Below are 27,671 nucleotides of genomic sequence, written 5' to 3' on the forward strand. Positions count from 1 at the left end.
GGCAGTGTTTGATTAAAACAGGCTGAGAGAAAGTAATACAAAGGAATGTTTGGCATTTCTTGGGAGGGGCAAGATGCCCCTGACATGCCTTATGTAGTGTTGTCCCAATATGCTTTGCTTATAACTTACTGCCTTCTTGTCTCTTCTTCTTTGGTGTGAATGTAAGAATGTGCACGTGCTATTTGTAGCTTTGCAGGCAGTCTCCTGACTCCTTATATGGATGAAGGTTGACACTACACTGAGCAGCATCATATGAGTGGGATGTGGCTTCTGGGATATATATAGTATTTATACTGAAACTTTAAAGTTCAGGGCTTTGTGGTTGATATGAGTGCAGTAAGCTATGCTTTCTTGATTCATTTTGAATACTGTTCTATAATCCATCTCAACCTACCTTATGCTCAGAAAATAATTGGATAAAGCCTCTTAATTCTCTGCAAGACTAGTATTTTTTTAAACAGTTCTTAAGTATCTGAGCAGCTCATGCTTACTTCATCTCAGTTGGATGTGTCTGCTGTTTGACTTTTGATTAGTGCTTCTGCAGGTCATTAACAATGAGGTTGTCTGGCTTAGGGAAAACCTGAATTTCAGGTGCAAAAGCAGGGATGCTTTCTGAGAAGGCTTTCAGGTGTGGTTTCAGATAGAACACTTCTGCCTTGTGATTTAAGGCTGTTACCAGATACACCTGTTCCAGGAGGTTCCTGGTTGTGGTGGTGATATTTAAAAACTTGTGGTCATGCAAAGTTGTGTAGTTAAATGGTAAGGATTTTTGTTCAAAATAACTTGGCTGAAGTATGTGGGATTACTGCTCCTTGGCATTTAAAAAAAGATTATGCTAATACTAATGGCTAGAGGGGAAGAAAGTGGGTGGGCTGACCTCTACAGGTGTCCTCAGCTGCACTTAAATTCTAATTCAGTATCTTTTTTTCTCTCCCTAGTACTTTTGTCCATCTGTTCTCTGTTGTGTGATCCCAATCCAGATGATCCTTTAGTGCCTGAGATTGCACGGATCTACAAAACAGATAGAGAAAAGTGAGTATGGAAGCCAAAAACCATGTAACATTCTTGACAGAGCAGAATCCACACTTAAATAGTAAAGGGGAACTGAAAGGACCTGCTTCTTGGAAAAGAGCATGAACTTTTGATTTGCCTTTTTCACTTTAACTGTGGTCTTTTTAGAGATTTTTCCTGGGATCTGTAGTACAGCTATTTTAACAGCATTGCATTGCTGTAGGAAAAAGGTATATATGCTAGTAGAAGTGAAGGATGTAGAGGCCTTGTACTTCTGTGGTTTTGTTACTGCATTTTCATTCCACGCAATGGTCACAATTAGTGTTGTAGCTGTTAATTACAAGTTTGCTTGATTTAATGAAAATGTGAAGTGAACAATGCAAATCTGTTTCCTATGGAGTTGGATGTGACTAGCTTTTAAGAGCCTTTACCACCTGCTTTAACTCTACACAACCAGCAGAGGGAGAACAAGTTACTCTAGTGGGAGTTACTTGTTCCTCAAGTAAACAACTATTTCCATGCTAGCTATTGGTGATAGAATTATACAAGTAAAGAAATAACAAAAATACCGTTTCATCTTCATTTGGCAACACAAGGGAAGAACAAGTGGTGTAGAGGTGAGGTGGGAGGACTCCAAGCTTCTGTGAAGTAAGCAGCAAGAATGGAGGGAACTCAAGCACTAATGAGCACTTTAAAAGCAACAGCTTAATGACCACTGTAAACACTTTTCTACTTCACTGTTCCCTTCCAGATCTGATCAGTAGTTTTAATTTCTGAAGCTACATAGTAATCTGATGAGAGCAAGATAGGAAGGGAAAATGATCCACAAACTTGCTTACTCTACTGCATACTTGAGAAGCAGTGTCAGAAGTTCATGTATCCTGTTTTTAATGAGCTGCAAGAGTAGCAGTACGTATCTTGAGATGCAGCTAACAGTGACTGACTGCACTTAATGTATGCAGGACTTTCCTATTTTTTCCAAAAATAGAGAAATAAATTGTGTGCTTAAACATAACTGGACTTGTTTCTTGAGTAGTCTCAGAACAGTGAAGTAACAAATGCTCTCACCTTCACAAGTGGATTGTCATATTCTTTAAGCTAAAGAACATTGTCTACAGACTAAATTCTGGCACAAGAACCTAGCCTAATGTGCATAACTAGGACACTTCTTGCTGTGTCTTACGCTTTTTTTCTACAAATTCTGTAGAAGAACAACTTGCCTTCTGTTGTCAGAAATAAGCTTTTATCAGTACTGTTAATCACAATGACTGCTTTGTTTTACATAAGTTTCCTGAGCTTCCTATAGCAGTGGCTCTGGCTATAAAGGGTATTTGGGTGCAAAAGCTACAGGTGGCTTGGGAAAAAGAGCATATTGTGCCTTCAGAATAAAAAAGTCTGGTGGACAAATCGTTGTGTCCTGATAGTCATCGAAATAGCCAGATGCAACGTGTAGCATGAAACAAGCCTGTCGGGGTTTGGCAGCCTAGTACATACCAGATACTAGGCTTAACTTTCTAAGGGAAGAAGAATGGGGTGGGAGGGAAACATTAATCTATTTTTTCTAGAATGCCAAAATTAAAACCTGCAGTAATAGTTTCCCCAGGGATGCAGCAGTTGAGGGCTCAGGGAGGCACAGGTAAAGACTTCTAGAACATACTTTTCCCTCAGACCTGTGCTAGCTCTGTTTCATGGCTTGAATTGCAAAGATCTCTTATTCCTGTTGTAAATATGACTAGTTATTTCTTTTCCATGAAGTACTGTGGGCTTTCTTGTTTCCCGTTTGCCTAATATTTGTTTGCTGTTAAATTTTACAAATTCACTATACTACTAGAGAGAATGTAAGTTCATGCCACGTGTAGACTAGACTGCTGGAGTCAAAATAGTGTTTGGATGTTATGTTAAGTAAATCCTCTTTTTATACATACAGGTACAACAGAATAGCTCGGGAATGGACTCAGAAGTATGCGATGTAATTAAAGAAATTATTGGATAACCTCTACAAATAAAGATAGGGGAACTCTGAAAGAGAAAGTCCTTTTGATTTCCATTTGACTGCTTTCTATGAGCCCACGCCTCATCTTCCCCTGTGCACATGTTTACCTGATACAGCAGTGCTGCGTGTTGTACATACTTGGAACAACAAAATAGAAATACTGTATTTCCCCGTACCAACATTGACTCCTAGCAGAGAAGTGTGTGTGTGAAAAGCTGGTTCTTCAGTCATAACTTTGTGAGCCTAAAAGCATTCCTTGTTGATTTGAATTTGGTAATAAAATGTGAATGGGAGAGTTATGGTGGATTTCATATTTCTAGGGACAGTGTTGCTGATCCGTGAAGGATTTTAAGTGGAATCCTTTTAAACTCATAACAGTTATGAAAAGCAAGGTGAAGAACTTGAAGCTGTTTCTGTATTCATTTTATTCTAAAGGACCTACACCTTAGGTAAATGTTACAACCAATGAGAGAAACTATACCTACATCCTGTGTTCAAGGTCTAAGTTTAACCAGTCAACATTTAAATGGATTGGAGCTATTAGTGCATCAAGTGATGTTCATTTGTTTCAACTCTCTCCCCTCCTTCATACTTTTTTTTGGTTTGTATGTGGTTTCTCGGTTAATACATAGCTAATAGCTCTTGTTTTTTCTTAGTTTTTTTTAACTGCTTAGGTCTTTCTGGATGTAAGGGTAAAAATCCATTTGACAGAAAACTTGTGTATATTTAAAGACCCAACTGCTCCCCTGGAGCTTGTACGTTCAAGAATGATTAATCTGTGTAATAAACTGATTACTACAGTCATTACATATAACTTTGTGTGAATAGGCTTTTAATTTTAAGAGCAGTTTGTTACAGGCTAAAACTAATGGTGGATTTCTCTAAAACTTTTGCATTCATCAACGGTTGCATTTGGAAGTCATGAAGCAGTTCGGTTTGCATCACACAAGGCTATGCACCTGAACAAGACAAACAAACTTAAGCACTTACATGAAATCAGGATGTGTAGTGTGCCAGGAACTTGACTGTTAAACCAAATAAGAGGTTTACTAAATGAAAATCTGAGTGACATTTTACAAAGCCTAATGGTATTATTCCCACTTGCATGGGACCTAACACAATGCATATGTACTGTAGGTAAGTGAAACCTTATGTAACTAAAATAATGGATGTAAAAGGGTAAAAAAAAAAAAAACAACCTACCAAATACATCAGCACAAACTTTCATAAAATGTAGCTTTTACATAATTACTTTGCACTAAACATTTGCAAATGTTCATACAGTTTTAAATTGTACTTGTATGTGGTTTTTTTTGAACAAAGTCTTCACTTGAATTTAGTGAAAAATGTAGTTTGAAACTTCTCTTTGTATACAAGTGTATTTGCCAGCATCATTGGTGTGAAATAGGTGAGTCTGCAAGTTTATCTCCTCTTAGTAGAATTGTGAACAAAGCCATCGACTGTGCAGGAGAGGCTGTAGCCTCCAGCTCTCCAGCCACAGGGTTCTGTCCCATCCATTTTCAAATGCATCTTTACACTCTTGCACAAATGAGGAATAAATGTCCACTGCTTTTGGTCTAAATCTGTCCCACTTGTCTCATCTCTCAGTGTCCTTGTGTATGCACCGCTGGATGTAAAGGTTAGCACTGTTTCTTGGAGTTCTCTTACAGCAAGCTGTAGGTGAAACTGTGATGTGTGTGCATCTCCAGCAGGCACAAAGATTGCTGCTGTGTGGGGATGAAGCAGCTCTAAAGCAGTGGAGCAGAGCTTCACTGGAAAAGAAATGGAGCGTGTGGCCATGTTTCCTGGCTGAGTGACAACGTAGGGATGACAGCTACTGGAGAGGGGGAGAAACATGGTGTGCAGGAATATGAACTGGCTATTGGGTTATCTTAAACTCTTGGCACTTTTATGTTATGCCACAAGGTGTTGGTGTTAGACACCTGGTTTAGAAAGCAGTATGTGGCCTATCACTGAAGTGTGGCCTTGGATAAAAACTTGTTGCGTTGTCAAAACTGGAGTGTAAGCTAGTAGCTGCTAGTGCATCTTGGTTTTGTGTTAACTTTTAACCATGTCTGGCCTTACCTTTTACTGAAGTGTTCTAACATGCCAGCTAACACTCCTGCTAGACCCTCTGTGACCAAGGGAGAGAACACACATCAGTGATGGTGGAGTCGTCCTCCCATGTTTCTGCACTGGGGTCACCAGATACTCACTTTCTGAGTAGTACAGGAAGGATGGGTTGGAGTGATTGCAAACCTTGCAGCAAGCTTGCTCTTGAGATTCCCCTTAACTGCTTTGCAAGTGAGCCACCCAAGAATGATCTTTGTGGCAGATTTGGCTGGTTTTTGATATTGGCAGTTATTGGAAGAGATCAGAGGCCTGTACAGGAGAGAAAGAAGGGAGCAACAAGCGTAGAAGTTGAGGATTATTTTCCTTTCTGGTGGGGCAGAAGTCACATAAGCTAGGTGACAGGAAAGTAATACAGCCATATGTTAATTGAAACAGTAGAGCCCTGAATGTTATAACAACTTCAGCTTAGGTACTGTATTAACACATCTGCTTGTGTTGGCATGATTGTCTCAGACTTGCAAGGAAGTGTTTAAACAGATCAGACTTTCTTGCCGATGGCATGACAAAAGTTGTGGTATAGTAAAAGCAAGGCTGGTGATAAGTAGGGAGTACATATACTGTCCCTTGTGTGGGTTGACCATTTGTTGTTGAGGGTTGGTTGTACTGTGAACTAGATGAAGGAGCCTTTTTTCTAGGATTCAACTTAAAACCTGATTCAGCTTAGCCTTTTTTGGGACTAGAAACTTGCTCTTTTGAAACTGTGTATTGTGGATGTTCTAATGTAAAATGATACAAGAAGCCAGGGTCTCTGGTTGTTGCCTTTCTAGAAACTCTGAACTTGTCACATCATGAACTTTTTAAGTCCCTGTCCAGTTTTTTTACTTTAATATTTTAGGTTGACTACTTCACTTTTCATGTCTTTCTTTGTGCTGGGAGTTCTATGGATGTAGACTGTACATGCAATTTCCCTTTTTTCTGTCATGTGCTAAGCAAATATGTTTTATTAAATAAATACTGGGCTGCTTAGATTCCTCCAGCTCTGGCAGTGCTGTAAAGCTGAAACACTGTGACTGTGTTTCATTGCTTGTGTTCATCTGCGCCTATCCACTGCAACAGAGTGAACCAGAAGACAAATTCAATTCCAGGTTCAGTGAGCTGTACTGCACGTAAATCTAGGACCACTACCTCTATGAGCAGCTGGCATTATTTGACAGTGCGTATACCTACTGCAGTGGGTATTGCCTGTAACTTGAGTTTTCAGGGGCTGTTGGTGTACGTGTGCTGTGTGTGCATATGGGAGAACATGATCCAATATATTTCAGAATCTCTTCTAGCTCAATACTGAGTAGCTGCTCATCAGTGTGCAGGAGTTGCCAGTTAGCTCAAATGTTACCATGGTTTAGAGTCCAACATCCATGGACCTACAGACTGGGATGGCGCTGATTCTGGGCAGTACTGGAGATCTGATTACTGTGCTTGAAATATCTAGCTTGTCCTTTGGTAGTGTGTGCTGCTGCATTTCTTTAATAGCTTTTTGGTAATGCAAGAGTGATTGTTTTTGGTTTTTTGTGTGTGTTATTACCTTGCTACACCAGTGCTTTCAAGTAAGCTGCATACTGAAGTGTTTACAGACTTTTCTGTTCAGTCTGCACACATCAAATGATGTTGAAAAACCAGTGGGACTAAGTTGGATATGGTCCTGTGTCTCTAGCATGCTCAGTAAAACAAACTAACCTGTCCCTTGCCACTGAAGGCCATGGCTTTCCTCGCTTTTGGTAGCTGCAGCTGCTGACAAATGCCTGGCTGCGTTTTCTAACAGTCATCTTCTTGCTATTCACAGCAGCAAAATGGCTCTAGAGCTGTTCTTGTTCCCAGTTCTGATGTATGGTAGAAGATCAGAAGCCTAAAGGAAGGACAATGGGAAGTCCTTTGCCCAGTTAAAGATGGATTTCCATTTGCCCTGAGCAGATCTTGCTGGGGAGAGCATGGCAGAAGACCTGGGTATGTGGGAGATGCAGAAGAAAACTACTGCTCAAAACAGTTAAAACTTACTCATGTGTTACCTTGCTCTAAAGAACCAGGAAAACAAAGTATCTCTGAACATGCTTAGCACTTCCACTCCAGATGGAGGAGCTCTTGAGCTTAGGCTCCAGGCATGCCTGCTTGCCCAGGAAAAGCTTGGAAGCCACCTCCTGCAAGAATAAAAGCCCCATGGTATATGTGAGTAGAAGGAAAGCTGTCCTCTTAATAACCTTGGAGCAGTTTTACTCTCATCCCTTCAGCGTTTAGGGAAGCCTACTTCTGCCTCGTACAGATAGCTAGAAAATAGTTTTATCCCCCCCAGTTACTTTTTCCTTCCATTCCTTGGCTCCTTTGTGTAGACGTAGAGCATGTCCATGATCAAAGTTGGAGGTCTTAGTTGTTCAGGGGTTTGGCAGAGGCTCTTTCCTACAGGGAATGCACAGGGACAAGAATTGCATTGAGAGCACCTGATGAAAGGTTAAAAGCAGGAAAAAAAAGCTTCCTGGATGTGTGGAGACCAACCTCTGCATCAGTAACAGTGATCAGAGGCTTTGGGAGGGATTCCTGCAGCTGTTGCATCACTGCCCCTGCCCTGCCCTCACCTGGAAGTGTGTGTGACTAGATCTATGCTAACACTACCTGTACTGTTGTAATGTGTTGCAATTTGATCACCATTAAATAATTCCCTTAAACTTACTGTGGCTTGATTGCATTTTTTGCTTTACCTGTACCTTTTACTCTTTTTTGCTCACTTTGTTTTCTTTCCTCTTGGGGCTACTGTCTCCCTTCTCCCCAGTGATTCACTTCTGCACTGTCCTCTGCTCAGCCATCTCTAGTTGCCTTCGTCTTGTTTTTTTTTAACTCCCTGTGAAGCCTGACTTGCTCTCTGAACATGGGCAGTACTTTGTGGACAATGTTGAGTAGCTTTGGTGGTCTTCTGCCTACTTCTTGACGTAGAAACGCATATGCTCTCACCAAGCCCAGTGCTGTCCTCTTCCTTGTTGGAAACTGGGATTTAATAGCAAGTTTTTTGGTGCTTTGATTTCATAGCAAGCTGCTGCTAACACCTGTGTCCTTGATTCAGTGGGCTTACTGTTCTGTAAAGCTGGGATCAGCTCTGGTGCAAGAGCACAAGGCATGTGTGGCGTTAGAGGAAACCAGAGCCACCTTGACTGTTCAGGGGTTGCCACAACTGGTGACTTAACCCTTGTGGCTTACTATTCCTCCAATTTGGCATTCACAGGTTTTGTTTTATTGTTGTGTTTCTGCTTCTCAGCGTCCCCCCCTTTCTTTCCTTGTGTGAGAATATTTAGTTTTTAGTGTCATATAGTTAGGTCAAAGCATCTCAAGGTCAGTGGGGATAGGATGTATTTACAATTCTGGCCCTTTCATGAACAAATGTATTTATAGTGAATACTCTTTTTATGGATAAATCTCTGACCCAGTTGCTTGGTGAGAGATACATTGGCGAGTTTATCTCTGCAAGTTGCTCAGCTGTATATACTTCTTTGTCCCCATCTATGGGGAAAAGTTGTTCAGCTCCCATCAGTGGAAGCTCTTGCTAGTCTGGAGCTTCTTGTAGATAGTAGCTGGGTCCACTGAGCCTACAGAGCAGATTCATGATGGAATTGCAAAGGATTGGGTTGAAAGACCAAGTCATGGCATGTAGATGCAACTTGGCATTTTGAATAGGCTGGGAACTCATGTTCATTTGGTCACTGCAAGCACTAGTATTAGTTCTTGGGCTCTGCACTGTCTTCCTACAGAAGAGAAATCATGTTTATCAGCACTGGAAGTCCAGCTAGACCCTGTTCTTTCTCCAACAATGATCAAAATAAAAGGCCTATGTGAGAAGACAGGAAGGGGATGGGCAGCTGTGATGCTTGATCTGCACTCGCTTCCAGCTGAAGAGCTTCCTGAACTGGAGGTGTGGGTTCTGTAATCTCTCTGGTCATCTTGAATAGACTTCTGCGAATGTGTCCTCTCTGTCCTTCCATTTGTGTAATCTCTTATTGCTTATCTGTGTTTGATCTTGTCAATGTGAACTAGTTTAGTGGTACTGGTGATGATTGCAGGGTTTGGGGGAAGCAGGGCTTCTTGTAGATGGTCAGCCAGGAGAACAGTCAGATAGAGGGAACTCGGATGACTTGGAATGGCATCACTGGTTAGAGCTGGCATTAAAACAGAATTGCTGTTTAAACTTCTACCCTAGAAAACTCTGGTGTATGATGCCCATGATAGAAAAGTGTTTTTTCTTAGCTGAAGGTAAACACAGAGGGAGCAGATTCCAAAGCCTGATGGAGGGCAGTCTGTGCCATGGTGCCCCTGCCCTGATCTGAGCACCTGCTTTGCTTCACCACCTTTTTGGACTTGACAAGAGTGACTTTACAGTCTGCAAAGACTGAAAAATTTGTTGGGCTTTTTTCTTGCTGGTCTTTGACATCTTTTTTCAGAAGACAACCTAGTTTTGGGGTTTTTTTTGGATGTTTTGGGTTTTTTTGTTTGGTTGGGTTTTTTTAAATACTGAGTTATGTGACATCGTTCGTAAGTTGGTACAGATAAGAGGGCTCAACAGACCAAGGGGAGCTGTGGACCTGTGTACTCTCAGGCTGTTGTTACAAGATCAATACGTAAAGCATCATGTCAGAGTTGTTGGGGAATACCTACCCCCTGAAAGCAAAGTTTTGGAAGAGAGTATGGAGCAGAGTAACCAGGACCACATTGCAGATACCAATGTCTTAAACTTGGACCAGCTCATGGAATGAGAGAAGGTGGCAGGGTGCAAAGCTGTGGTGCCAGCGGTCTAGCTACAGGCGTGGTCTGTGTCATGCTGCAGGGGTTTGCCCGTTGTCTCAGCACTGGCTGCTGGGGAGTGTAAGCTCTTTTTCCAAGTGTGTTTTCCAAGTTCCTCTGATACGAGATGATAGGTGTCCTGAAGCCACGAACACCATACCTCTAATTTCCCTCTTACCTGCATACGTGGTCCCTGTGCCCAGCTGAAACAGCATGGTCCTGCCCTCACCCAGCCCCAGCTGCTGGAGGTGGCTCAGGAGACAACTCTAGCTACAGCAGGCAGTGTCTTGCTCCCTGCTGTCAGCAGTGAAGGAGGCATCTGGGCTGATCAGGCTGGGGGAAAGGAACAAGCCAGCCTTGGGCCACTGCAGCTGGCAGCAAGACAGGAAAAAGTGCCAAAGTGTTCGGGGGGGAGGGCGGGGAGCACTTATTTCTTGGTCTGATGGAGCAAAGGGAACCTGGAGTTACCATTGCAGAGGTTTCTGACCCCCTTTCCCTTAAAAAAAAATGTTTTTTTTGTGTCTAAATCTTCTCCTTGCTCACCTACTGAAGCACCCCCAGTAGTTGTGGTTCTTGGGAGATTTGGTTTCCCTGCCTTGTGTCTGCTCTTGCGCCAGCAAGTTTTATTAAAACTCTCATACAGCTTGAGAGTGTGATTTTTTAATTTTTTTTCTTTCCTTGACCTAGAGCTTTGTGAATTGATGCAGTGACACTGTCAGTAGCTGTTTGTGGGGCCTGTGTATTGCTAGTTCAACGTGGGATTCGGTAATTCTGCATTTCTTCAGGGCATCATGCATGTCCCTCACTCCATGCTTGGGAGCAGCCTCAGGAAATTCAGCAGTCCTGTTGTGAGTCATGTTGAGCAGATAAATAACTTGGTGTCACAGAGCTTCAAGAAAAGCATTATTGTACCTTATGGCTTAGCCGTGGCTGTTGCATGGCTTCCTTCTGTTGACCTGCCTCCTGCTCAGCTGGAGGAAAGGTGCTCTGAAATGTCCTATCCACTATCCTCCTGTTAATTCTGTGCATGGCTTCCCTGATTTGCCCCCCCCTTTTTTTTTTATCCCCCTTGGCTGACACCTTGCAGGATAACAGCTCAGATTTTCAGGGAAACATGGAATTGAGCAGAGCAGTTGGTGAAGATGCATGAGCAGGGTGATGCAGGACGGTGTTGTGACAGCATGCTCCTGGATGTACTCAGACTGTTCGCTGTAACTAAGCAGGTGCAAGCGGCAACTCAGCTGTAGAGATAAAGGTTGCATGCAGAGCCCAGACGTGGCACCTCAGTCCCTGGTGAGCTGTCAGCAGCATATGCTGCATGTTGATCTTGCTGAGTTAGTGACTGGGATTGACCCTGGTGGATTTATCACATGTATAAAGCTCCATGTAAGTTTTTTTTCCTGTTGTAACCCTAAATAGCAACATAAAGTACTTGGTGTTTCAACTTGCAATCAACTTGGAAAATGCTGATGAAAAAGCTGTAGGAACTTCTCCAAATCCATGTTGGACACCTCACAGGAGGACAGGCTTTTGCTAAGCGGATTTTATTGGGTTTGTTGCAGGGTAACTGTTCAAATGCTGTGGTCTGAGATGATGTAAAACAGGTAAGCATAGTTGCTCTGTATTTAAATGCTAAAATCTTTCCTCAAGTCAAATCTTGCCTCGGTCAGGTAACTTAACTCACAAATGATGTGTTGGCTTCTGTAAGGCACCCACTGGGAAAACCATACTCCTTGTCCAGAGGCTTATTTGTAAGACTTCCCCATGTCAGTGCATCTTCCGGAGAAGAGGTGGTTTTGGCTCGATGTCTGGGAGTTGAGGCAGCCCCAGCTCAGCCTCATCGAGGAGCAGATGGGGTAGACCTGGGAGCACCTCCCGCTGGCAGCACCTTGAGCCCTGTGCTAAGGGCACGTGCCCTGCATGGAGATGACACAGGATGTGCCTCAGGGACATGTTGGTGAGGCCCTGTTGGTGCAAAGCTAAAGGGGCTTTGCTGTGGGAAGCTCTCCTGCTTTGGTTCCTTTCATGCAGTAGCAACGTGCTCCTGCCCCATCGGGGTGGCTTGCATTGCCTTACCACAAACTGCATGAAATTCTTAATCCTTCAGGCTGCTCGGCCCCATTTCTCCTTTTTATTGCTGTCTCTTTTCTCTTTTTCTCCTAGCAAACTTGACTTTCTGCCAGGCTGTGTTTGTCCCAGCCCTTTGCCCAAGCCCTTAGCTGCATTAGCAGCATCTGAGCATAGACATCCTCTCGGCCAAGCCCTTGGCTGGGTAACAGCAATACTGAGCTGGCCAAGTGGCAAATGCAAACCTGAGGCTGTCACTCTGGTTGTAGCTGATGGAGCCCCTCTGGGTGTGAGGTGTGCGGGGGGAAGGCATGGGAGCGGTGGTGACAGGCGTGGGAAGGTGCCACTGCTTTTGCCATGGGCTTGAAGACCAGCGCTGAGCTGGGCACTGAGGGTGAAATTCCTGTCTCTGCCTGGACACTGCTCCTGAGTCCTTCCTAGGAAGGCAAGCGTGCCCAATACATGCTTCAACTGTGCTGTGGGGATTCTTGTGGAAGCCTGGAAAAGGGGCACAGCCCCCAGGCAATCCAGCCTGCTGATGGGGGGAGCCTGGCCCTTGCTTCCCCACCATGGCTCAGCAAGGCTTCAGCTGATGCTGTGGAGGGTCCCTTGGCTTTGCTTGCAGAAGGGCAGCCAGCAACAGCCGTGGGACCATTTTCCCTGTATAGGCTGGAATAGGATCAGGGTGGTGGGGAGCTGGAAGCCTCTTGAGGCTGTCCAGCTACCAAGGGAGAATCTGCTTGTACAACTGCTGTAAAAACTGCTCAGTGTTTCGAGGTTTGGGGGTTGTTTTCTACCTCTGCCTTTCAGCCTATACTTATGATTCTTGTTGCAATTTTGTTTGCTGGGAGAGGAGCCGGAGCTGGTGATGAGACCAGGAAAATAGGGGAATATTCCCAGTGTAAATAGGGGAATCTGCTGAATTAATGCCCCTTTCTTGGAGCCCAAGCCAAATCTGCCCCTGAAGCGAAATGGCCCAGACTGAGCCTTCACAAAAGGGAAGAAACCCAGCCCAGAAACTCCTTCCAAAGAGAAACCATCCTTCTTGCCCTGGGGCTGCCTGTCTCTGGGTAGTGCTGGAAGCTTGAGGGCTTCTCTAGGAAGGACCAAGAACGGACCCATCTCCCCTGCTCCCTGTAAGGGCTAGGGGTCTGAGACAAAGCTGGTGCTGCCTTTGCTGAGCTGCTTAGCAGGCTGGGGTTGGGGTTGCACAAGCGCTTGCCCCATACTGGCCCTGGAGCTCACAGCTCCCTCCAGTTCCCTTGGCCCCTGGGCAGGCAGGAGTTTCTTGCTGCCTGTAGCTTTGCCCAGGAGAAGGAGGGATGCTGGGGCACCTATTCCCAGGCAGCTGCCTGCAGTGGGGAGGCCAGGGATGCTGCTCTGAGCAGGGATGTGGCATGCCGGTGGCTGTCACACCTTCACCAAGGGTCCGGGGGGGGGGGAGGCTGCAAGCAACCCCTTGAGCACCAGGGGGTCGTGGGGCAAAAGTTCACCCTGCAGCTGTACTGCTGGGGAAGCAAGGGTGTGGGAAGGGGCAGGCTGGGGTGACATGGGGGGAAGCAGCTTAACTCCCCATGGGGAAGGGGCATTTATCACTTGGGTGTGATTTGTCAGGCCAGATTTGGGCTTTCCAGCTGCGAGTGAAGTTGGGCACAAGGGGACTCCCAAGGATGTGGATGTTGGGACCTGGGGGGAGGTGAGGGGAAGGGGGCTGGGGGACACCAGGGTGCCCTGGTTGGGGACTGGCCACCCCACTGGCGAGCCCATTGCATCGCTCAGTGTGGGTGAAAAAAATACAGCTGAAAATAGGAAATACCCTCCCAGTAAGAGGGTGCCCCCCCCCCCCCCATCCTCCGCCCGGCAGCGGGGCAGGGCTGGCAGTGGGACCCACCGCCTCCCTCCCGGCCGGCGGGGACCGGGCTGTCCCCGGGCGAGGAGCGAAGCCACCGATCCGCCGCGCTGCCAGGGGATGGCAGCAAAGGCCCAGGGAAAGCAGCGCTGCCGGCAGCCGGGCCCCGGCCCCTGCTGCGGCCGCTGCCGGCTCCCCACTGCCCCGCCGCAGGGGCGCGGGGTCCCCCCCATCCCCTCCCTGCAGCCCCGGGCTGTCAGTGGGGCAGGGCACAGAAAAGCCTTTTATTTAGGAAACTGCTATTATTGTTAGCTTTATTATTTATTTTTATGATTTATTATTATTATAAAAAACAAGTTTCCCCCCCCTCCCAAGTGGGCAGATGCACTCTGCGATGCTGCAGTGCCCTAAATCCCGCCCGACGAGTGTCCCCCAGAGATGCAGAGAGCTTGTCCTGCTGCTGTGAGTGGGAGGGAACCCAGCAGCTGCTCAGCAGCTCCTGGGAAACCTGCTGAGGGATACAGGGGAGGCTGCGGGGTCCCGAGGCCCCCGGAGCAGGGGATGCGGGACGTCACCTTATTGCAGTCCTCTCTTGCAGAGCCAAGGCTGGGATGGGGGATGCTGGGCCTGCCCACCACCCCTGTCTGGCAGGAACACCCCCAGCCCAGCCACCCCTCTCCTTCCAGCAGCCATCCTGGCAGCCTGGTGCTGAGGATGTGTGCGGGCGGACCTGTGCTGGCCATCTGCTGCAGCCACTGCTGGCAGGAGGCACCTCAGGGCTCTGCAGCGCTAGGCTAGGGTGCAGCCAGGGCTGGTGCATGCTCCCAGGGCCCTCGCACCTCTGCCAAGGAGCTGCCAGCTCCCGGCACATGGGGTGGCCTGGCCCCGGCTGCCCCAATGCCACACGGCCGGGCTCCGTCACAAGGTACCCCCATGGCGCCGGCTCCCCCCTCCCCAGCCTGGCTTGGTCCGTGTCCTGCCATCTTGTGCCTGTGAATAATTCACCGCCTCTGTCCCCATTGTTTCCTTGCAGGTATTTATAGCCTGTGATCACGTCTCCTTGGAGGCAGCTTGTTTCACGGCAGTGTAAATTTAGCTCCCGCCGTCTCTCACATGTCATGCCCTCCAGTCCTTGCGGGAGCCTTTCTGCGCGGCTCCTCTCCAGCGGGTGCCAGAGCCCCCACATTCCACCGTCTGCTGCCGCGGCCCTATTGCTACCCCTCATGGCTGCCTGCTGCACACCCTGGACCATGGGTAGCGCTCCTGGGATGCAGTGGGGAGATGCTGTGCCACGCCATGCTGTGCAGTGCGTCCTCCTCTCGGCGGCCTGGCCCTGCACGCCAGGGCAGCTCAACTCGCCTCTGGCAGCTGCACGGGGCGCTGAGCCATTCAGCTGCTGCGGCACGGGGGATGCTTTGAAATTCCTGGGCTGCCATCTGTGCTATGCAAATCCCCCAATCTGACGGCTGCGTGTGGACCCGCTTCCGGACCCAGCAACGGGAGCTGTTATTATCTTGCTCCTCCTCCCTTCCAGCACCCAGCGGCAGATTTGGAGCAGCAGAAACATCACCCTTTCCCGCGGGCAGAAACGTGACACCCTTTGCTAAAAGGCCTTTGCTCTGCCCGAGCTGGGCCACGGAGTCAGGAGGGGATGGGTCGGCTGCGGGGACAGTTGCGCTGCTCGGTCACTGGTCACATCAAGTCCCCAGGGTTCTGATTCTGGCTTCCGGGATCGCAGCACCCCGTGAGCATCCATGCCCACCAAGCAGGAGATATGAAACCAGGGCTGGGGATGAGAGGCAGCAGGATCAGCACCTGGGGATGGAGCCAGGCACGTGGCTGCATGGCTTGGCCGTGCTGCCTGCAGGTGGGCTCCAAGGATGGGGACCGGTGGGGACCGAGGCGTGCTCAGCTGCTGGAGCAGCTGACACAGCTGGTAGGGCAGGGTCCCTGGCACCAGGAACCAGGCAGGAGGAGAAGCGCAACCCTGGGAGCGATGCAGATGTCCTGGGTGCAGGGTGAGCATTGACTGGGTGGGTGGCACTCAGGGCTGAGCTGTTCCCATAGGACACCCTGCTCGTCCACCCTAGGGACCCTGTCCCCAGCCTGGGGTCTGTGTGAACCACACACAGACACAAAAAAAGCAGAACCAAGCAGCTTTCCCCAATGTGGAGCTGGTGTGCAAATACCTCGGTGAACTGCCACAGCATTCCCCCGAACTCACCCCGAGGTGTGTTTGGAGGATGAGACTGTACCCAAGGGCTCCGAAATGGCAGTGAGTGGCCACCTTCCCCAGCACGGCCCCCTGCTACGTGCTTTTTAAATGCTGAGCCAGTGCGAAGGTGGCAGTTCCCCTCCCTGAGGTCAGAGTGGCAGCAGCTCCCTGGGGTGGCGAGGGAAGCAGGGGGCAGGTTTGTCAGTGCTGAGCATCGAAGGTAATTAATGAGCATCCTGTGCTGCTCTCCACTGCACCTCTGTCACCCCCGGGACCCCTCGGCCAGCAGCGCGGGTACCGCCTGCTCCTGCCGGCGTTGGGGGCCAGGGGACCCGGTGGCATGGGGCCTCATTAATATTTTAGAAGCTCTTTTGTCTGCAGGGGATGGGGAGGCTCCCTCGCAATCATCTTTCATCTCCTTGAGGCCTCAGCTCAGGCTCCAGCCTCTTATCTGCCGCCTCCTTGCAGCTTCGCTACAGCCAGCTTGTTATAGGGCTTGTTTTTTTCTTTTTTTTTCTGGGCAGGGCTGGAAAAAAAGCCTGGCTGCTTCTGGCCAAAGGGCATCCACCAGCCGTGCCAGTGGCAGCTGCCAGAGCATCCCTGCATGCCTCCTACCTGCCCGCTGCCACCCCTCAGCCACCTGCTTCTGAGCTGGATCCCCTACCCAGGCAGGGCTCTGCCAAGGGGCTGGGGCTGGATGTGGCCCCTGTGGCCCTGGGGACAGCTTGGAGGTGGCTGCTGAGCCTGGGCATGTGTGGGTCCCCGTGGTGGCAGGGAGAGGAGGTTTGGGGGTGGGTGTGTGTGCACTGCCTGCCAGGTCCCTGGCCACAGGTGAAGCTGGGGTGGGATGTGCTGGGGGCTGGCTGCGTCCCCAGGGCTGTGCCAATGGGTACATTGAAGCCCTGTTCCCCATGGGGGATGCCCAGTGTGGCCATGAAACATGAGCCTTGGCACTTCCCGGCTGGCTGCGATGGGGCAGAGCCAAGGGGCAGAGTCGGGTTGGTGCAAGGAGGAAGAGGGTGATGAAGGAGCTAGTGGCTCAGGGGGAGATGGGGGCTGTGCTGCATTTCTGCTCCCCCCAAGCTGGAGAGCATGAGCAAAACTGGGAGAGCGGAGGGTGCCATGGGAACAGGTCCACCTCGGCTCTGGGGCTTTTTCCAGCCATATCCCATGGATGGTCTTCTCTTGGTCCTCTCCTTGGTCCTCTTACCAGCTCAGCTGATGCTCGGTTGTCCCCAGCTCCAACACTTGCAGGCTCAGCCCCTCTTGGCTTCCCCAGTCAGCGTTGCTTGTGGTACCAGTCCCAGATCACTGAGAGGTGTGGGCTGCTCAGGGTCCTTGCTGAGAGTCCCTGGGGACTCTCAAAGTGACCCCCATACACACATGGGCTCTGCTGGGACCAGTGTTGCATGTCTCTTGCTGACTCTGTCCATCGTCCATCCCATGTGTCACAGAGGAATGATGCAGCAGGACTCACCTTGCCCTGGAAGAAACCCAACCCACGTGCCTGGCCATCTTCAAGTGTAGGGAAAGGCTCTGGCAAGGACAAGACGCAGCTGCCCATGCGTCTGTCCCACTGGAGTCAAACCCATCTGTCTGGCCCTTTGCCCAAACAAGAACTTGGGTCCCAGGAGGAGATCTGGCTGAAGGCCTTCAGGGGACTTTGCCAGCCATGTCCTGCCAGGGGTGACAGCTTCTTCCCATGGGAAGGTCCTTCACCATCCCTCAGTGATGCACGCTGGGGTTCAAAGCTCCTCCATCCCGTACCCACACCAGCTGCACGCACATTGGCGGGGACCATTGCTGTCCCCCAGGGAGGTGGGCATCATGCCTGGCGCTGGCACTGCTGGCAGGCCAGGCTCAGGGACCACAGAGATGGCTGGCGCATGCGCTCAGGAAGGTGGTGAGCTCACGGGTTTAATTTTCTCAAGGCTTCATTCGGCTCTGACATGTGATCCTCGTTACAGGAAGGACGCAGCAAGCGTGTCGTCCCCTGGGGCTGGCTGGCTCGACCTTGTGGGAAGAGGTAAGAGCACATCATGGCTTTTCTGCCCCGGTGGTGCTGCTTCCAACAGCAATTTAATATCCCTGATAATGGAGGCCGAGTTTCAGGCACTGTTAAAAAAAAATAGGGAGGCATCTGCTGACAAAGTATACATCCTCAGTTGAAATCCCCAGGTGCGGGTGTGCACAGCTGGCCCCACACCACAGCTGGCTGGTGCTGCCCATCACCAGCCCCAGGCCTGTCCTTGTCCTCTTGCAGGGAGCAGGTTCCCCCAGCCAGGGACCTGATGCCCTCCCAGAGAAGCGAGCAGGGCTGTGGGGGCTCCTGGTGCAGGGGCCATCACCCCTGGGCTCTGTGTCCATTGGAGGGGGAATGGCCACCGGCCCCATCTAGGACAAGGCGGGAGCTGTTGCAGCTCCAGCTCACCCTATGGCGAAGCCACCATCGCTTTCCCCAGCATCCTGGCTGTTCCCGTGTGATCCTACCCAGCCCTCACCCCGGGGCAGATGCATGGGGGCTTTCCCCCACCCTGGGGCAGCTGCTGGGAAAGGGCTGGGATGCTCCTGCAGGCTTTGCACAGCGCTGAGCACAGCTGCTAGCCATGCCGGTGGCCCAGCACGGGCAGCAGGGATGGGCCTCACCTTTGGATGAAGCAGGACTGGAGACAGGCTTGTCTGCCTGGGCATGGCCCTCCAGATTTGGCTCTCCAGGCCGGTCTAGCCAGGCATGGCTCTCCAGATCCAGGTCGCTGAGCTCCCCAGACTCGGCTCTCTGAGCTCGGTTCTCCAGACATGATTTCCCAGGCTCCTTTCCTTGGGCTTGGTTCCCTGTGCTCACCTCTGTGAGCTCTCCAGGCTTGGTTCCTTGGGCATGGCTTGCTGGAGGTGGCTCTCCAAGTTTGGGTCCCAGGGTATGGCTCTCCAGGCTTGGCTCTCCAGTCATGGCTTGCTGGAGGTGACTCTCCAGGCTTGGCTCTCCAGGCTTGGCTTCTAGTGTACAGTTCTCCAGGCTTGGCCCTGTGGGCTCAGCTCTCCAGGCACAGCTTGCTGGAGGTGGCTCTCCAAGCCCAGCTCTCCCGGCACGGCTTGCTGGAGGTGGATCTCCAGACTTGGTTCTCCAGGCATGGCTTGCTGGAGGTGGCTCTTCAGGCTCAGCTCTTCAGGTACCATTTGCTGGCGTGTCTCTCCAGGCTTGGTGTCTCCTTGGCGGTTCCCCAGCCAGCTCTCAGGGCCAGGCTCCCTGGCCAGCCCAGTGCCAGCAGAGGGCCTCCCTTACTAAACAGAGCACTGCGCTGCCAGAAATTATAAAACACATTATCTGTTTGGCAAAACTTTGTGCAACCACCAGGAAATGGGTTCGTTCTCCTTCAGAAGACTGGAGACAATGTGTCCCCCCCGCTTCTTTTTTTAATGCCAGCACTCGAGACACATTAAAGCCGCAGGAGTGTTCATCATTAAAATGGCAATTGGGAAGCAAGGCAATAAATCTAACATCATAAAAGGCACTGGGAGGGTCTTGCTCATCTGTTGCTCTTCAAAGAAAAGTGTTAGTTGCTTAAAAAAAAAAAAAGAAATTGGGAAGAAACAGGTGAGGGAAAGGGGTGACAGCCCTCCCTGGCTGCTGGGATGCTGCAGGGGAGAAGGCAGTGGGGCTTTGGCTGGGGAGACGTGACCTTTCAGGTTGCCCATGTGGGGCTGGGGCTGCTGGAAGAGGGAGCGTTCGGACTGTGACTCTTCGCAGGTGATGGAGAAGCGCGGCTGTACCGCCTGGCAGCTCTCCCCGCCGGGGTTTTCCTCTCCGGATCTGCGCATCGCAGGGGGCAATGAGCAGAGGAGAGAGGCTGTGTTGTGAACATCTCCCCTTCTGCTGGGTGAGGTGGCTCTGTCCTCCGCCCCAGCCGGCCAGCAGCAAGAGGGGATGTGAAAAACGTAGCAGCCAGGGTGAAAAATCAGGCAGGGACCCCCGCTCTTCCCTTAATTGCTGCGGCGCCGGTGGGTCCCCCCGGCCGGCAGGAGCTGCCCTGGGCTGGGACCACCCGGCTCCCGCCGCCAGCGCCGGCCGCGCCAGCCCTTGCCGATAGCCATCTCCCAGTGCCAGGCTCCGGCAACCGGCGTCTGCCGGCAGAATTAGCCGTCGTATTGGAACCGTTTGCTAAATAATTCAGGAGATTTTTTTTTCTTTTTTTTTTTTTTCCGAGAAAGCTGTTTTCTTTTTTTTTCCCCCTTAAGGTTGTAGTATTTCCCAAGCCGGGTTTCAAGCAGGGGGTCACGGACACACTCAGGCAATACCGCCATGTGTTTACAGCTCAGCTCCCAGCGTTATTTAGGGATTGTAAAACCACAGCAGCTCCCTCGCTCCCTCTCTCTCACCGCAGCCAATTTTTTCCTCCATGCGGCTCTCATTGCAGCGGCAAAGGTCAGCCCTGCTCCTTTGAAAGCAGCACCCCCACCTCTCTGTTATCAGATTTAGGAATCCTAGGGGGAGGCTGAAGCCAAAACGCAGTCAAAGCCGGCTGGCCGTGGCTCAGCAAGCAGGGGTGCCAGCTGCCAGCCGGGGGGGACAGTCAGGCTTGAGGAAGGATGGAGGAGGCTGCTGTGGGAGATGGAGGGAGGTGGGATGAGCCCCCAAGCCCGGGCAGCGCGGCGGGCAGCAGGGCTGGGAGGGCCGACAGCAGTGAGCACATGAATAATGGGGGCAAAGATAATATAGCCGATTAGAGGCGGCTATTGCAAGGAGACACTGAGCCTGTCTCTGGGGGGGGTTATGCTGTGAGGATAAAAATCTCTGCCAGGATGAAGTGAGCGTAGCTCTGGGGGGGTGTGTGGGGTGGATGGGTGAGCCCCACGGCAGAGGGATGGGGGTTGTGGCAGAGGGGTGAGCCCTACAGAAAGAGGACTGGGGGTAACAGTGATGGGATGAGCCTCATGGAAGAGGTTTGGGGGGTCACTTCAATGGGAGCCCCACAGAAGAGGGTTGGGGGTCACAGTGACAGGATGAGTCTCATGAGAGAGTGTGGGGGGGGTGTCACAGCGATGGCTTGAGTCCCATGGAAGAGGGTTAGGAGTCACAGCAACAGTGTGAGCTCCATGGAAGAGGACTGGTGGTCACAGTGATGGGATGAGCGCCATGGCAGAGGTATGGGGGACACAGTGGGCAGATAGGAGTCACAGTGGGGGGATAGGGCCTATGGCAAAGGGCTGGGGACCATGGCAGGGGGCTGGGAGCAGGTGGTCCCCTGGGGTGCCCTGCTCTGGGGGCAGGATGGGAGCCCTGCCTGCGGATGGGCAGCAAAGGGGCACACCCAGCCCTCTGCCCCCAGACCTGGGCAGCCCAGGGGCACCTCAGCGAGGCTGGGCATGGGGAGGGCTCCCCATGGGGGCACGGCCATCAATGGGGTGACAAGGGGATGGTGGGGCAGTGGCTCCACGGGGTCCCTGGGGAAAGGGAAAGAGGCAGGAGGGAGCAGAGGAAGGGGCAAGGGCAGAGCCCAGGTATGGTGCAGGACCCAGGCATGGGGCAGGAGGTCCTGGCAGTGCTGCTGGCAGCCGGCAGCCTTGGTGCTGGTCGCTCCCCCGGAGCCATTCCGTGCTGGCCCTGTCCTAGCCCAGGCACCACTCATGCCTTCAAACATTGCCAGCGGATGGTTTTTAATTAAAACCAGAAGACGTTGCTCTGCGCCCTGGCCCTTCAGGGATGACCACAGCTCACATGCTCCGCCTTTGGTCTTCCTGGCTGCACAGCTTGACGCAGGGAGATGAAAGTCCCCTCCCATCAAAAAGGTACCAGAAAAAAGGCAGTCGTAAAATCACACTGCTGAGACATCCCCAACCGAGGGTCTGGCGAGGTGCTGGCCACCGTGAGCCGTGGCCGGAGCCGAGCAGCAGCCCAGGGAGCAGGGCCGTTGCCTTCAGCCCTTCTAAAAATAACAGCTCAGAGCACGGCAAGTGCCGGGTGCCTAACTGGAACCAGCTTTCCAAACTCCTAGCTGGAAGCGGCTTTCGAAGCCTACACCAGCCTTTCTGGGAAAGAGCAATTAAAAATAGCGAAGGACTGAAAGCAGCGTCCCTGCTGCCCGTCCTGCCTCTGCCTGGGGAGGACACGGAGAACTGGGTTCGGAGGCCAGGCTTTTCCCCTTGCTTGGCTTGGAAAGACCAGCAGGGCCTGGAGCAACGGAGATGGGGCTGGAGTAGTGTCATGGGGGGATTCAGTCTCCCCGATTCTGGGAGAAGTGGGGCAGTGGGGCCAGAGTTCCCCCAGGGAGAGTCACTGGGGCTATTCCAGCCTTTTCGCCAGCTGGTTGCCAGCATGCTTGAGCTGGAGCTGGCATGCAGCTGGGGCTGCATCCAGGCTGGAGCCCAGAAGGGCAAAGGATGGGCTGTCCCCTGCAGGGGTTGGATAAAGCAACTGGGGTGGGAGGACGGCTCTGAGGCCAGGCAGGGGGCTCTGAGCAGGCTCCCCCCACAGGCTCCAGCCCATCCACCCACACAAGCTCCAGCCCATCCTCTTTGGGGCTCAGCCCCACCACTCCTGCAGGTGCCCACGGGTGGGATGGGTGCTGGACCCCTGCCCCTGCTGAAGCTGGAGATGGCTCCATGCAGGTCTAGCCAGTGGCACTCACCTGATGCCCCATGCCAAGCCTGTCACCTCTTTGGTCAACCTTCCATCATGCTGTCATGACCACAAGTGCGAGCGTCCCCGCTCCCACTGCACCTCCAGCTCCACAATCACCCACCTTCCCCACCACCAGCCTTGCAGCTCAGCCCCTCCCTGGCCGGGGCTGGCTTGGCCCGTTGGGTGGCTTGGCTGTCCCGTTGGCTGGGCACCCTCCTGGGGATGCAGGGCTGCTCCGAACATCCGTGCTGTCATGCTTTCCCCAAGCCATGGGTCACCTGCCAGAGTCTGCCTGCATTTCCTTCCACCTCCCTAATGAGAGCAAACAGGGCCAGGGCAGAGCCCCCAAAGCATCCCCAGTGGCAGCTCCCCTGGTGTTCGTTTCCTCTCCACTGCATTTGTCTCCTTACATCCTAATTCTCTAATGAAGAGCCATGAGAGAGGAAGTCTTTCAGAAGCCCATTCTGGCAACAGTCTTCCTGCTACCAACCCTCTCATCGGCTCTGGCAGAACATGATTTCTTCCAGATCGGACAAGACCTAGTTCGTGTATTTGGATCGGCATAAATCATGCAGCCCTCCTTCTCCTCTTGATTGAACAGGGTCTCAGGCATCCTCCAATTTTGCATTTAGCAAGGTCGCAAATGAGGGTGTCCCACACCCTCCTTTAAAATACCAGAAAAATGCTCAATTTTTTTCCCCATGCCATCAGCATTCAATGGATTTCAAGGCACCTCTGAGCATCCCAGGCTCTCCCCATGTGCTGGCAGCTGCTAGCTGAGCGGCTACTGCTGGTACCTGCAGCCAGACAAAGTCTTCCTGGTTCCTGTGGAGACGTTTTGTCATCATCCTGGGATAGCAACTGTCCTGTCCCAGAAGGGTTTCTGAACACAAATGTGAATATCCACCATTACAGGTTCTCCTTAGCAATATGCTAATGCCCTGATCACCTCTTCTTTATTGCTGCTAGGGAGAAAACCTCGCCCTTTTCCTTTTCTCCATGGTCCAGGGAGCTCCTGCATCCCTTGGCTTCCCTCACCAACTTCTAGCTCCTGCAGACTCCTTTTACTCCCTCATCACCTGATAACAGCCTTCAGATCAGTGAGAAATGGTCCATGCATGGGGCCATGTGATCCCCTCGGGGCTGGGGCAGGGGGCTGGAGGAGGGACGGATTAATGGATGCCACCGAGGCTGTGCATTGCTGAGGAGCAGATCTGCCACCTCTTGGCACAGTGCTCAGCCGGGCTGCCTGCTAGCCATCCCTGCCAGCTTGAACAATGGACGTGCTGCCACTTCTTGATAATAAAATCCTTCTTCCCCATACATATATGCACATTCAGGGGCTTTTATTGGGTTTTTTTTGTTTGTTTTCTTTTAGAGCCAGCTGTGTCCACGCAGTGACACTGGAGACACCGGGCAGACAGAGCAGTGTAGCCCGGTCTACTCTGCCGCTGCCACAAAAGTTCCAGCTCTGCACGGCTGCAGTGGGAGAGCTCTTCCAGACCATCAGGTACATGCTGGAATGATACATGTATGGTCCAGGGAGGGGGGGCATATTGCTAATCTGGATCTGTTCTTCTATACATCGACATCTTCTGTACATCCACCTGTCCATCCTTCCCCTCCTGTTCAGCACCACTCGTTTCTCTGATAGAAGGTGATGGCCAAAGATAGACTCCTCCTTTGCCCTGTGAGTGCCAATACCTATTCCCAAGAGGTCAGGAGCTCTGGTGAGGGAGCATAGCCAGCTTGCTGTTGACCACAAGAGCTCTGCTCTGCCAAAGGAGCACCTCTCTGGCTGCCTTGGAAGCAAAGACAGAAGCCCAGAGAAGTCCTGGTGCTCTTCACCATGGGATGGTGGTCAAAAGCTGGAGCTGGCCCTTCAGTGGCCTGGGCCCTTCAGTGGCATTTTGTATTGAGAAGACATCCAGCACTGAGAAGACATCCAGCACACTTGGGACACAGAGAGGGTCCCACTACAAGCTGACCACTTGGTAATACCTTCATGTCTTCAGAGTTGCCAGCTTGGCTTCTCGAGTGTGTCACCACATCTGTCTTGCTTCAAGCCACCTGCATGGAGCCACCTCCATGGAGGAGCCGGTCCTCCAGGGTAGCTACCCCCAAGAGCTGCTGAAATGCTGTGAGCAGGGTCATGACATGGGCAACCACTTCTCAGGACGGCATTGCGTGGGGTCAGCAGCCAATGGAGAGTGGACCGAGACTGAACCGTGAGCTGGGCTTGACCTAAAGGGATCGTTTCAATGAGGTGCAGGAAAAAAAGAGCCGGTGTGGGAGCCCTCTGACCATGGGAGACAGGGAGGAGGTGGCACCCTGAGAGGAGGAGCCTGCGTTGGTGGGAGGTTGGAGGGGTGAAGGTGCTGCAAGGTGTGTTTAATTCCCTGGATGGCTTCAGCAAAGGACGCCCTAGGAGCACAGTGCAGTTTCTCCCAGCTGTGCTTGTCTGCAATACAGCCATCCCTGCTTCCCCAAAATACTTGGGAGGGCTGGAGCAGGCCAACTCCACCACCCTCATCGATGCTGCAGGGAGCCTATTTTAAGCCTTGCTAACGTAGGAGGATTAAATTTGGCTGGCTGAGACACGTCCTGCTCCCAGCTGTCCCCCAGCCTCCCCTGAGGTTCGCAGCTCTGCTGCAGGCATGGCTCATGATGCAGGAGGCTGCCCTGGACCTCCAGGGTCAGCTGCCCTGCACAAGGGGAACCCAAAACTGGGGCATCTTCTCGGCTGAAGAGGCACCCAGCTCGGATTGACGGCAAAAGCTCTCCCAGGCGTTGGCATCATCAGGTTGACCTGCGGGAACCTGGTGGGAAGCACTGTGGGATGAACCCCAGTGAAATGGATGGGTTTGAAGTGAGCTGAGGTCTCCAGACCCACAGTCCCCTCTGCAGGGATCAGTGCCCTTACTGGGGGGTGCTGAGTGATGGGGGCGTCCATGCTTTCCCCCCATCCTGGCCAGCCCACTGCCAGGCAGAGAGACAACCCTGGGGCTGCCTGCCCCTGCCCTGCCTGCCAAGGATGCAGATGCCCAGGGAGCCCTGCCAAGACCACCTTGGTGATCCACCTCCACAGGCATCAGGCTCCCCACGGAGCGCGTGGTCCTCTCACTTGCCCTCACTCCTCCAGACCCCCACATATGCTATACGTTCCTGGTCAACAACATTGTTTTATTAATTTATAGAGTGCTTGTTGCTGGAGGCCTTGCAGAAGAGCCTCATGGAAAATTGAATTTTGCCTGCACGGATTTATCTGCCCAGAGCCTGCAGTGTGTATATTTAAGCGAGCGTCACACCGAGCCATCACTGGCTGCATTACCAAATGCCGTCTGGAGGCTGGGCAGTGAGGGACAAATGTTCAGCTGGAGGAAATGAGGCAAGCGGTGGAGGGGAGAGCGCTGATTTACACCCGGTGGGGCAGACCACAACCTCCTCCTGACCACTGCACTGACCTCTGTCGCTGATTCCTGCTGCCACAGGGAATATCACTTGATGGCTCTTCCTCGGCTTGCTCATTTGGAAGATGGGGGTAATAATACCCATCACCTATTTGCAAGGCTGTTGTGAATTTTCATGAGCTACCATCTGAACGGGGCTTTGAGCAGGAAAACTGCTGTATCAGCTCCAGGCAATGATAAACAATACTCAGCATTTACATATTCAAAGCACTTTGATTAACTCTTGGGGTTTAAGGACTTGAGTCGATTCCCACCCCACCATAATGGCACTGGCCTGGGCTGGAGGGATCAGCGGCACCGGGTGTGAGCTGGGGGGAGAGCTGGGCAGAGGCAGGGGAAACCCCTCACTGAAGTAACGCAAAGCACCTCCTGCCTTAATTCCCTGCCTAATAAAGGAGAAATAAATAAGGCTTGTCCCCGCCTGCGGGAAGGGACGAGATCCTGTGATGCGAAGTGGGCGCAGAGCGTGGAGTAACATCAGTTCTGCCGCAAAAGCTGTAACCAGGTGTTAAATAGCTGTGAAATTCTAACTTGATTCATGCAGGAGTTGACAAAGGGATTTTTTTCCTTTTTTGGGGGGGGAAAAAAAGAGAGAAAGATGGGCCTATGCCTTCCCTGATGCAAAGCGCCATAGATACGGTGTGACCTCCTCCCCAGCCCACCTGCTAATGCCACAGGGGGCAAAAAGTGAAGGAGACCAAACCCAGAAGCACGATTTATCATTTTATTCAGCAGATTTTTTTCTTTCTTACCAAGTCTTTTCAGTCCCCTGATTTTAAATGCCCCCCCCCCCCCAATCCAGTGGATGATCAGTCTCCCCCAGGGTGCCTGCTGCAAGAGGATCTTTCAGCATTATTATTAAAATCACTGTCAAACAAGAGCAAACCCTGGTGAAACTTTGGTCCCGCTGTCACCCAGTGACTTCAGATCAGGCAGTGGCCAGAGGCTGCCTGCACAGGGGAGGGGGTGTCCACGGGGAACTGCCAGCTCCCAGGCTAAAACCCTTCCTTAAGTGCCGCTGAGCTGCCCCGTCAGCTCCTTCTGCCATTAATTAAAGGCACTCTCGGAAAAAGTAGCTCTCCCTGCTCCAGCGTTGGAGGACAGCCGTCATTCCGCACCATGTGATTTCGGTGCACCCCCCACCCCGAGGCACACAGGGAGATGCTGGTACGATGTCTGACACCGTCGGTTTACACCGCCACTGTGTCCTCGGCCCCAAAAATCCAGCACTGGCTGGGAAACATAAAGGGCAGAGACACAGCCATCCCTCCCGGGCTGTTGCAAGCACTGAGCTGGGCTGCGCTGGCCGCGGCGCATGTGCACTGGGAGCCAGCCTCTTTGGTTTCCTATATTAAAAAAGGTTTCCCTGCCACCAGGAAGGAAACTTTGGGCAACGTCTCCTGTGCAGCAGCCTGAAAGCAGCAGCTGGAGCAAAGCCCTCGCCAGCTCTGGGGACAGCAGATGCCCAGAGCTGGCAGGGATGGGGCGAGTGTGGGGGTCTGCATGGGTACAATCGCTCCGGTCCTCGTCCCAGCGCTGGTGGCTGGTCGTGGAGCTCTTTG

General features: G+C 51.7%; 1 protein-coding gene across 11 annotated transcripts in view; it reads left to right on the forward strand.

Moving 5' to 3' along the window:
* Positions 1 to 27,437, forward strand: part of UBE2D2 (ubiquitin conjugating enzyme E2 D2) — a 53,375-nt gene extending 25,938 nt beyond the window's left edge. For 8 of the 11 annotated variants that reach the window (XM_072873227.1, XM_072873221.1, XM_072873226.1 and 5 more), the window contains 3 exons: positions 939 to 1,032; positions 17,991 to 18,049; positions 24,018 to 24,149. In XM_072873227.1, the coding sequence (XP_072729328.1) occupies positions 939 to 1,032; positions 17,991 to 18,049; positions 24,018 to 24,040 (176 nt within the window). In that variant the 3' untranslated portion in view covers positions 24,041 to 24,149. Of the gene's footprint in view, positions 1 to 938; positions 1,033 to 2,938; positions 3,819 to 17,990; positions 18,050 to 24,017; positions 24,150 to 24,272 lie in introns of those variants that run through there. The other 3 variants (XR_012044172.1, XR_012044171.1, XM_072873220.1) reach the window with 3 other exon arrangements.
* The last annotated feature ends 234 nt before the right edge of the window (positions 27,438 to 27,671 follow it).

The sequence above is a fragment of the Ciconia boyciana genome, chromosome 9 (assembly GCF_034638445.1).
Source record: "Ciconia boyciana chromosome 9, ASM3463844v1, whole genome shotgun sequence".
NCBI classification, from domain to species: domain Eukaryota; kingdom Metazoa; phylum Chordata; class Aves; order Ciconiiformes; family Ciconiidae; genus Ciconia; species Ciconia boyciana.